The 11070-nt window shown below is 40.9% G+C and overlaps 2 protein-coding genes and 1 pseudogene across 3 annotated transcripts in view; all 3 read left to right on the top strand.

Moving 5' to 3' along the window:
- The window catches only part of LOC111747254 (very low-density lipoprotein receptor-like), a 17008-nt gene extending 11870 nt beyond the window's left edge, over nucleotides 1-5138 (top strand). For both annotated transcript variants that reach the window (XR_002783455.1, XR_002783454.1), the window contains 2 exons: nucleotides 3952-4263; nucleotides 4932-5138. The gene's annotated coding sequence lies outside the window, so the exon portion shown is untranslated. The remainder of the gene's footprint in view (nucleotides 1-3951; nucleotides 4264-4931) is intronic.
- On the top strand, nucleotides 3236-3354 carry LOC111729323 (annotated as a pseudogene).
- Nucleotides 5139-5817: 679 nt separating the features above from the next.
- Nucleotides 5818-10846, top strand: LOC111729022 (low-density lipoprotein receptor-like). The gene is made up of 5 exons (XM_023519995.1): nucleotides 5818-5919; nucleotides 6595-6789; nucleotides 7299-7509; nucleotides 9113-9351; nucleotides 10257-10846. The coding sequence occupies exons 1-5, from the start codon at nucleotides 5818-5820 to the stop codon at nucleotides 10458-10460; spliced, it is 951 nt and encodes a 316-aa protein (XP_023375763.1). The 3' UTR covers nucleotides 10461-10846.
- Nucleotides 10847-11070: the final 224 nt, after the last annotated feature.

The raw sequence follows: 11070 nt of genomic DNA, 5'->3' as shown, positions 1-11070 counted from the left end.
TTCAGGAGAAACTGAAATGGGCAGTGGTCTTTGGGATACATCTGATGGCTACCTAGGAAACTCTCGATGGTGAATTTCTTCCCACTTAATTAACATTTTACCTTCCCCCAGCTAGCTACTCCTTGCCAATCGGTTTCTGTGTTACAATTATTACATCAAGGATTTGTAAGAGTCTGACGATTTTATTTGAGTTTCCTCTAGTGTTGAATATTCAGTCCCTTTGGTAAGTGGCTGTGAAATTATGTAAAAATGTACATATTGGTCTCTGCCCCAAGTTTCTGGCTCAGAGTTCTTGAGACCTTTGTTATTTCCTGCGTGATAGAAGCATCTGACAGAGCTCCTAAATCCCTTGAAATTTCCTGGGTGATAGGGGCATCTATTCTAATGAGGTGATTCTTGGTGGTTCTAAGGAGGTGATTCTTGGTGATTCCTAGGTGGGGATTGGTCATTAGAAAGACCAAGCTATGATTAGAAGCAAAGAACTTTCAGCTCTACTCCCCATTCATTGGAGAGGGAGAAGAGATGAAAATGGAGTTAATAATCAATCATGCAAATGTGATGAAGCTTCTGTAAAAATCCCCAAAGTACCAGGTGAAAAGATCTCCTGGATTGGTGAATACATCCATGTGCTGGGAGGGTGGTGCCCACCAACTCTGTGGGGACAGAAGCTCTTGTGCTTGGTATTCTTCAGATGTTCCCTTGTGTATCTCTTCATCTCACTGTTCACCTGTATCCTTTATATTAATAAACCAGCAGATGTATTTCTCTGTGTTCTGTGAGCTATTCTAGCAAATTATCAAACCAAAGGAGGGGTATATGGGAACCTTGATTTAGAGCCAGTCAGTCAGCGTACAGATGACAACCTGGGACTTGAGATTGATGTCTGAAGTGGGAGACTGAGCCCTTAATCTGTGGGGTCTGATGCTAACTCCAAATAGGTAGTGTTGAAATTTAATTAAATTGTAGGACACCCAGCTGGCATAGCAGAATTGCTTGGTGTGTGGAAAAACTCACACATCTGGCGTCAGAAGTATGTGGTATGAGTAAAAGAGATGCACAGGATTGTTTTTCCTATATAGTGGACAGAAGCTTGACAGAGCCAGGCAGACCTTTTACAGGTGGTAATTAGCTTGAGCCGTGCTATCTAGACCTGTTTACAGATCTCAGGGCCTCCTTAAAATCCATGAGCATCAGCTTTCAACTTATCCTGACATCAAAGCACACTGACATCTGAGTTGTTTTTTCTTAAGTGTGTTAATCTTGTCCTCATATTAAAAATCAAGGCTGGAAAATACAAATGAAATTCCTAATCAAAAACAGGAACCCTTCAAAATTCTGTTTTAGAAAAGGGTATGTGTCTTTAAGAACCCGTGTAGAGCTGCTCAAAGAACATTCTGTGACACTGACAACTGGGCTTTCTACCTTGAATCTGTGTAGCACCAAGGTTAAATCTAACTCCAGAGATAGCACATGTTCTCTGCAGATGGCAGAGCCCACAAAGAAGAGAGAAGCTGAATCGGGTGTGGCCAGTCTGTTCCTAACTTGCCAACCTTAAGTCACTTCTTTTCTGGGCAAGAGTGACTTGAAGAATGTGGGAAGAACTCAGAAGCAAAATTCTAGGCAAGTTCCTCCACATGTAAACATGAAGAATAGTAAAGACATGCTCCCACCCTAACACCCAGGAAGCAGGAAGAACTTATAGCGCATTAAGCCCTATATGTACTGGCTACCACATTTTTCCACCCATGCTCCACTTTCATGCCTTGCCTGTTTGTTACCTTCTCTGGTAGTTGACATTTGAGTTCTTAATATAATACTCAGTGGTGTTCTGGGATATATTTAACAACTGAATCTCTGGGGGGGAAGAGTGTGCATATATACACCTATATATGTTTATAATAAAGCTTATTGATATAAAAGATAGGTAACACACAATTCACAAATAATAAGATATATGACATTCTTGATTGTAAATTTCATATGGCCAACTGATTTTCACAGATTGTTTTTTTATTCTGAATTCTTGGACCTGTAGCCAATCTGTGGTTGCAGTTCAATCAAGAAACAACAAAACCCGATTATGAATAGATGCTTGACTTCTGATTTGGCAAAGAAGTCAATGCCATTATTAAGTGAATGTAGTCTTGATGTGAATGTTGTTTGACACTTTTGTTTCTATAAATTAGTGAGATGAAAGTAAAGCAATGAATTAGTTCATCAATGACATTAATGACTTATCTGTAGAATTGGGTAATAGTTTTTAAATACTAGAGAAATGTTTGCTTAAGTTTTTGTGGTGTTTAAAATGTAATAACTATAGACACAGCACTTGCAAGTTTAATCTGCAATATTAGCATTTTCTTTATCAGTTTCTTAAATCTAGGGCAAGGGTTGTGAACCTCTTTCTATAAAAGACCAGATATAAATAGTTTAGGCTTTTGGGGCACTCTGCCATTGTATCTCAAAAGCAGCCACAGACAATATGAATGAATGGCCATAGCTGTGTTCCACTAAAATTTTCAGACCATGGGCTGGATTTGGCCCAAGGGCCGTTATTTGCCAGTTGCAGGTTTAGAAAACAAAATCGAAACCAAATAAAACCCTGATTTCTAGTGTTTGTTATTTTTAGTGTAAATACTCCCACAATGCCAGATTTCAAGCTACTGATAAAACACTGCTAAACATGGAGTTGGGAGGGGGGTGCAGCAGCAGTCTATAAGTGCTATTTCCACCATACAGATACAATAGACGTCAATAACCAAGAGCACAGGTAACAGTAAAATGTAGGAAAATAAGTGATGATATGAGTATTTATTAGTTTTATTTCAAATATGATTTAAGTTTATATAATTTAGTTTTTAATAATGGCTATACTGAATGACGAGCTTACAGAATTCCTGAATTTAACAGTTGGTTGTTATGAACACTGTTCCAAAATGACAGACACTATTGTAAGCTATTCATATGTATTAACTCTAATTTTCATAACAGCTCTATGAGAGAAGTACTGTTTCTATTAAAGGACACCTTATTTTGGAAAAATGTTTCAAACAAGGCAGTATGACTTGCTAGCCTAATATTGCTCTTAACCTTTAAGCTATACTGCATCCCAGAGTAGGTGATACTGAGCTAGAACCGATTGTGTATCTAGCTATAGTGGGAGGAATGGGAGTAGAGAGAGTGCTTTGTAGGTTAGTGCCTAACTCTGTTATTCACATCTAGAAACCAACACCTCATCTATAGCCATGCTACTCTGAACAAGCCCTATCCCATCTCATCTAGGAAGCTAAGCAGGGTTGGGCCTGGTTAGTACTTGGATGGAAGACCACCTAGGAAGACCAGGTACTGTAGGTGTAAAAAATTAAAGAATAAGGAATTATAAGCTAAGAAGGTCTTTGCTATCTGTGAGGTCAACCAAGGGTTGCCTCGCCTAAAAAAAAAAAAAGAAAGAAAGAAACCAACACCTCATGACTTTTATATACTCGGCCCCTATCATGTGTCTTCTAGTTGTAGATCTTTTTGCTATCCATTCTGCCAATGACCTTTCACACCACTGGCATAGTGTCATTTTAGCTCAATCTCTGCTTTCCTATAACAATTTTAGTCCTAGTCAATTGATGTATACTTGATTGATTTTTATACTTAGCCAGTAAAGTTGACAGAATGTGAATCCAAAGTTGTAGACCTGCATTCAAATGCAAGCCTTGCCACTTGGATATCTAACCTATGAAATTCAGTAAATTACAGGGATCAAATGAGCACGTATGATAGACAAGGTGCTGGAACCAGAGCAGATATGATGGGACTCATCATGCAAACAGGAGTGTAGGTTTATTAGGGACTGGTCTTTGCATGTCCCGGTTGTCTCCCTACCCTTTACTCAAAGCTTAAGACAGGACGTGAATATATCTGAGTGCCCTTTCTAATGGAAATTACTTTTCCTCTTTACAGTCTGCTCAGCAAATGTGGACATATCAACTGGAAACTTATACTGGCTGCCCTGTGACAGAAGGGCTATCCAGAAGACTAGAATTACTGGCCCAGATACACATACACTCTACAGAACGAGCAGCATTATACTTCATCTTCTTCTCAACTGGCCATAGAGGGTGCTCTACTGGGTAGAAATTGGGAAGCACTTGCAAAGTATGACGCTTGATGGCAAAAACAGACAGGAAGTCTGGAGGGGCACCTGGACAGCAGATATCCACATGGCCTTAGACTTTGGCTCATCTAGTATCCTCTGGACCACCAAAGGTCTAGGTAAGCACCACACAAACAGTGCAGTTGGAAGAAGCTTTAGGGGATGAGTGAGAGTCTTGCTTTTAGTAAAATGATTCTGGTTATTCTTAGAACCAGGTAGATATAAGCTCAAATTTCCTATTTTCATAGTTAAAGTTTGGGTAAAGTCACTTACTTCAACCTCAGTTCTCATCTATAAGTCTAGATATATGATTTACAAGGGAAAACTTCAGAAATAACATACTTTGTAGCTTTTTGCAGTGTTCAGAATTTGCTTCTGTTTCTATAAGAAGTAATGGAACCAAACTTTCATTGCAAATTAAATACAGGTACTTTAGCTATAACTTGATAACAGGTACAAGTTATTTGTTGTAGCCAGATTTAGTAGCCTTCTCACTGAGAAGCCATCCTTGAGTCCTAGCAGCTATGCCAGGTGTTTTAGTGTATACACGGAAGATGGTAAAGTCACATCTGATGTGCCCACATGGCAGACTTAAGCCTCTCTTTTTCCTGGAGCTTTAAATATTTCATTGGACCATCTTTAACTATAAAACTAAAACCTACAAAACTTGATAGGAAGACTCTGTGCTTATTTTCAGTTTGAGGTCATTGAACCTGAATCAAATGGTATTCCACTGTCACAGGTTATTTGTTCTATATCAGCCCGTAAGAACCCGATTCTTCCTTAGGGTTGCAAAGTCTGAGTCTCCTAAAAAATAGAATATATACTTTGAACAAGACCTGGAGTGATGGTATTATAGCGGCCCACGAGACCTACCTGGTGACTGTGAATGGAGCAGCTCTTGTGCTGTGGAACAGGAGGATGCTGGAGCCCTTCTCAGTGTCAAAAGAGCCATACGTGAGAAAAATGATTATCCTGGCAGAGAACCAGGAAGTTCCAGGCAAGTCTTCTCTGTGGGGTTATTCTTTAAGATCCACTTTACCTGGCTCTTCTCAGTGTGTTTTTATAGGATAAAATCCTGGATATCTTTATGTTTGTACTGGCAGTTGTTCCGACCCACAGCTCAGCAGGTCTTCTCCCTAACTTGTCCATGTCCTGGAAGAGGAAGATTCTAACATGGTTCTCAGAGTTGCTAAATGACACATGTCCTTGAGCAATAATCTGAGAACTCTGCACACCATGACCCCTTTTGAGAATCCTCTTGCACATTAGCGTATTAAAGCTCTTAATCTGACAGTTAAGAGAGCCACTGATTTTGCTCTAAGCGGCTTCCCGAACTGATTTGACTAAGGAACCCCTTTTCCCACAGCAGTGGCATCTTATGGAGCACACTTTGTGAAGTGTCTCTGGAGCTGTGGGTGCCAGGCCAGGTAGTGCTCTCCTCCTGTAGAAGCTATGTCTTTTCATTTAGATTAACCCATTTAAAGATTAACCCATTTAAAACTGGTTTAATATATATATATACATATTATATATATATATAAACTGGTTTAATACACACACACACACACACACACACACACACACACACACACACACCCCTTTGCAACAGAGCTAAAAAATCTGATCTTAGATCATAAGGAAAAAAAAGAAGAAATCCTATCATAGAATTCATGGCTTTATCAGCAGAAGTGTCTGGAAGTCCCAAGGAAGAGCAGAAGCGAAGAGCAAAGAGGGATGGAAATATTCCTTTTTTATGTACCCAATCCACAAAGGTCTCTCATCTCCCTTTTCTGCCTCAACTGCCTTACTTATTCTCTCATGGGTTGGTTTAACCTGATCTTAAGGATTAAGAAGCATTAGGTGTAGGACATAGGTAGTAACATATGCCAATAAACAGTTAACTTTTTGATAACAAATCCAGTTTTGATTTTTCTACTAACAAACTTGCTAGGATGCTGCAATAATTGCTGATGAGTATTAATTGGTAACTTTTCATAAGGTAACTTGCACATCTCAACAAATGAGTGTTCACCTTATGCTGACCCCTGTCTAGACCATAAAATGCTATGGCAGGGAACTGCATAGAGCAGGTCCCTGTCTTCAGTAAGTACCTTACTTTATTTTTCACTCCCAGAATATAGCATCAGGTGGTAACAAAAAACAAAAACAAAAAAACAAAAACAAACAAAAAAAAAACAAGGTTAAAGATAATAGACCTGAAAGGCTAAAACAATTTGCCCAAATTCAAAGCCATTAGATTATAGGCGAATGTACCACACTTAATCTAAAGGTTAGTCTTTGGGTCAGTTTTACTTTTTCTTCCTACAAGGTAGGAGGATGTAGCTACCCAACCACGACCTGGTTTTCTGGAGGAGGGGCACAGTAGAAGCACATCTCCATTGACGAAATCTAATGGACCACTTTGCTGAAGCAGCTTCTTATTCTAGATCTGGAGGTTGAAGGAGCAGCCGCAAGCACCCATCTTACTCGTCCCCCCACCACTCCCTCTACTTTGTACCCAATCTTCTGACCTCTGTCAGAACGGGAAGGAATGCATATCTCGGGAGTACCTCTGTGATGGTGGGCGTGACTGTCAGGATGGCTCCGATGAAGAGACTGTTCCCAGCTCTGCAACAGATCAGGTCTGTCACCATTTCCCCTTCTTAGTCTTTTGTTCCAGGTACACTGAGTCAGACTTGGGTGCATGGTGTGAATTGCCAGAATATTTATTATCATTATACTTGCTTTTCCTTGATAAATTATCATAGATAAAAGTCATAGTCTATCAGAATACGGATTCTGTGAGGGCTCATTTTATGGCTTCCTCATTTCTTCAAATTTGTTTAAGCGTTCCAATATCTGCCTTTACATAGCCGGAGTCACAGAGTGACCTTGGTAGGGTTCTAACAAATCGTTCAAGTAACCAACCAAATGTAAGGTCATATTTAAACAACCTAGTTCAGCTTGCTAACCTAATTGACCTAAGGACTTTATTGAAGCTTGCGTATGGATCAACTAAAATATAGAGCCCAAATAACATGCAGTCTATCTATTTACCCCTCAAACTCCAGAATGAGGGCAAGTTAATCTACTTTTGAACCTTCAGCATGACTGAGTGCATGGTGCTAGCTTTTGGCCCTTTCTGTTTAAGGGGTCTTCCAGTGTCTGGACAGAAGCAAGTGCATTGAGGAGAAATACCACTGTAATGGGGCTCAGCAGTGCTTGGACTGACGAGTTGGACTGCTGGAAACCCACTGAAGACTGTTCTCTGCTCTGTGACAACAAGACCCACTGTATCCCTGAGAGCTGGCTATGTGATGGCAACCCAGACTGTCCTGACAAAAAAGATGAACAAGGATGTAGTAAGTTCCATGAAACTTCCTAGAGTATTTAAAACTGCATTTCAGTTGATTCTCCTTATTCATGTAGTTATGTTCTATAGTTGCTACGATCACTGAATTAGCAGATATTGAATCATTGCTTCTAGAATAAATACAAAATGAGATTTCTACAAGTCTCTGGTCACAACATTTTTGTCAACCAATAAATATATAACCTTGTTTTATGTGTTTTCATTTAAAGACAACTTAATATATATTGTTGGCTCATTTATACCGAAGTCACAGCCAATGGCACAATACGTCATGCCTGAACAACGACCATCTAGCACACATATTTTTCTCCATAATGCACATCACAGACTTCTTGCACTTAGGAACACTAGACTGCATATTAGCACCACACTCATTTTAAACAACAGAATCACCAAAAAGTACAAAAATGTGAAAAGCATGGCCCTAAAGAGACTGCAAAAAGGACGCCTACGTATAGTATGAGAAATAAAATGACAGCAGAGTGTTGCCTTGTTCCACCTCAACTGGAAACACATGTGTCAGGCAACTCAGTACTTCTGCCACTTTGTATATCTTGGGAAATAGCCATGAATATGTGGGAGTATTGATTTTGGGGGTTACAAATAAATTTTAGCAAGGAGGAGAATGTGCGAATACTGAATCCACAAATGAGGACTGACTGTAGTTACTGCAGAGTTAACAAACTAAGATGAAAGTTTCTGAGTAAGGGGGGATTTGGAGATCATGCTGCAACATTCTCCTTTGCATGAAAAGAAGATTTCTGTAAGTGAAAAACAAATCTACTACCGAAATAAAGGATTATTTCTTACTGAGCTAAAATCTACCTCCCTGAAGATTTTAATTTTGGTCCTACATCTTCTCATGGGATGGGCCATCTCATTCATAGATGTCATTGCTGTCTCTTTATTTTTATGGGATACATAATCTTTATTTCTATTCTTCCTAATGACATGTTTCAAAGACCTTAATCATGTTGTGAGATTAGAATAGAAGAGAGAATGTGGAGAATTGAAGTGGGAAGAAGAGGAGTCTGGGTAGGGTATCATGATAGATTTGGATGTGGAGGCAACTGGGTATCTACAGCATATGACAACTTGGGCTTATGAGAAGGACATCGGGAGGAAAGAGACATGCGAAGGAAGTAGGGAGGAACCCAAAGTATAAATTACTTTTCAATATGTATTTACAGTTTTGCTGAGGACCAGACCCTTTTTCTTGAACCAATTCAAGCAACTTCTATCTGTAGGAATTGAGTCCAAGAACATAAATTATAGAATATATTGGGTATTGTGGGGAGATTTCTTTTCTCATGGATGATATTAAGGGGCCCAGAGGAAAATCCCACTATCCTTCCTAGTCCAGTGTCCCATCCTTGTCCCTCAGCCTTGTCCCTCAGGACAGAGAGGATTTTCTGGGCGAGCTTGGTAGGCCTTTTCTGGCCTAGCACTGTACTTGAACTATCTCTCTGCCCTAATGCATGCTGAGGCTTAGTTCCCAAGGTGACAGCAGAAGACCAGGAGTCTTCAAACCACTTCATTTGCCATTGATTCACTTCTACATCTGAGTTCTTACTTAATGCTTTATTTTTCAGTTCATGAAAAATGCAGCACATCTGAATTTAGATGTGAAAATGGCCAATGCATATCTTATTCTCTGCATTATGATGGGAACCGAGACTGCCTGGACCACTCAAATGAAGATGGCTTTCCTGTTTCCTGGCCCCTGCGGTGCCCATCGGGGCAGGTGAAGTGCCCCCAAAGTGGAGAATGTGTGTTGGCAGAGTGGATATGTGACCATGACTTAGACTGCAGGGATGGAAGTGATGAGAAGGTAGCCCAGTCTTCTTGCAGAAAAATAAACTAGATTTGTAATCACAGCAGTAACACCCACGTCCCTATAAAAAAACTCGGGAAATCAAGAATAGAGAAGTTGCCCATAATTACTCCCCAGAAGGCCACTCGTAATTACACCAACATGTCCAAAGTGTTAAGATCCTCCTGTTGAAAGTTAAACTTTTAAGAGGTTTTTTATTGTAGATTTATAAGTGTTAGGCCTTGATGGCCGTGGCTTAAATGTCCTACCCAGAGAGATGCTTACCTCTTCCCATAAAGTATGCTGAAGTTGCCACATTGTGTGAGATACAGCCTGGGCTTGAAGCCTACTGCTTGCATTTGACCATAAGAAAGTACTTACTCCCGAATGCTTTATTTACTCATTAGTAAAATTGGTTTAAGGTGTGCCTTGTAGCACCTGAGGGGTCAAAAGTAGATCTAAAGGCTCTGGGATATAGCATATGGACAGATGTCCCCTTCCTTCCTCTTGTACATTCTTCTGCTCCAGACCTGAGTATCCAAGGCAGATTAGGTAAAAAATATGTTGTAAATATTAATGTACTAGGATGTGAGTTAAACATGGTGGGAAGAATTCTAGAGAAGAGTTTCTGGAGCAGATTGTTTTGTTTATGTTTCTTAAATTAAGACTTCCTGGTTTGACAAAATAAGACATTTCTTCCCTCTTCCCACTCACATTTGTATCACCAAGAACTCTTCCTATAAATTCCAGCTACAGAAAGAGTTTCTTATGATTCCTGTCACCTCCAAGTCTTTAGGCTCTACCTGGCTTGGTTGCAGAAGGGTCTTGAGAGTTGTCTCATAAACACAGACGTCCTCTTCCCCTAAGAACCCTCTCCTGGGTGCTGAATGTAGGTGTTGCTAAGTCTCTCACTGTCTCCTCAGGACTGTGACCTTGAGGAGCTTTGGTGTGGGTCCAGGCAGTGGTCCTGTGCCAGTGGAGACCAGTGTGTGCCTGATTTGTGGTGCTGCGATGGGCAGCGTGACTGCAGGGATGGCAGCGACGAGGCCGGATGTGAGTGTGGGGGGCTCACACTAAGGGGGAAGGCAGATGGCTTCAAGAGGCACCTACCTCTTGCTTCTGCTTAGCATGAGAAACCAACTGAGCAATCAAATGCTACAGGACCTGAAACTCATTCCTTTACCAGAATGGAGGCATCTTGTACACAAGGGCAGCCCTGCTGTGGGAGGGGTGTTTGAGGAGTAGACCATGAAAGTAGAAAGTCATCCTCTCCGGGCTCTCCTAAGAAGTGCCAGAGTTCTGAGTTCCGGTGTCACTCCTACACCTGCCTCAACCTCAGCCTTGTGTGCAACGGGAAGGAGGACTGTGCAGATGGCTCTGATGAAGGTAGAAAGTGCTAATCATCAGCATGCAGCCAAGCACAGTGTTCCCACACCTGCTGCCAGTCCCCACGTGGGCCTTTGAGTTCTTCAGTTACTGTTTTCTAGCATCTCTAAACTTTGTTTAGTGAAAGAGGGCAAATTCCTCATTCAGGCTCTCCCTGACTGCTCCTTAAGGTCTAAGTTGGGGGTCCCCAGCCCCTGGACCGCAGACTGGTATCAGTCCTAGCTTGTTAGGAAGCGGGCTACATAGTAAAAGGTGAGTGGCCAATGAGCAAAGCTTCATCCCCAGTGTTAGCATCACTGCCTCAGCTCCACCTTAGATCATTGGGCACTAGATTTTCATAGGAGCACCAGT

The sequence above is a fragment of the Pteropus vampyrus genome, unplaced genomic scaffold, assembly GCF_000151845.1.
Source record: "Pteropus vampyrus isolate Shadow unplaced genomic scaffold, Pvam_2.0 Scaffold8, whole genome shotgun sequence".
Taxonomy (NCBI): domain Eukaryota; kingdom Metazoa; phylum Chordata; class Mammalia; order Chiroptera; family Pteropodidae; genus Pteropus; species Pteropus vampyrus.
The sequence above is the reverse complement of the archived record's forward strand: the minus strand, read 5'-3'. Positions and strand labels throughout refer to the sequence as shown.

Coding starts and splice junctions, on each gene's coding strand:
- LOC111729022 (XM_023519995.1), top strand. CDS start 5,818: ATGGCTTTATCAGCAGAAGTGTCTGGAAGTCCCAAGGAAGAGCAGAAG. Junction 6,790..7,298: donor CCAGCTCTGCAACAGATCAG/GTCTGTCACCAT, acceptor TTTCTGTTTAAG/GGGTCTTCCAGTGTCTGGAC. Junction 7,510..9,112: donor AAAAGATGAACAAGGATGTA/GTAAGTTCCATG, acceptor TTTATTTTTCAG/TTCATGAAAAATGCAGCACA.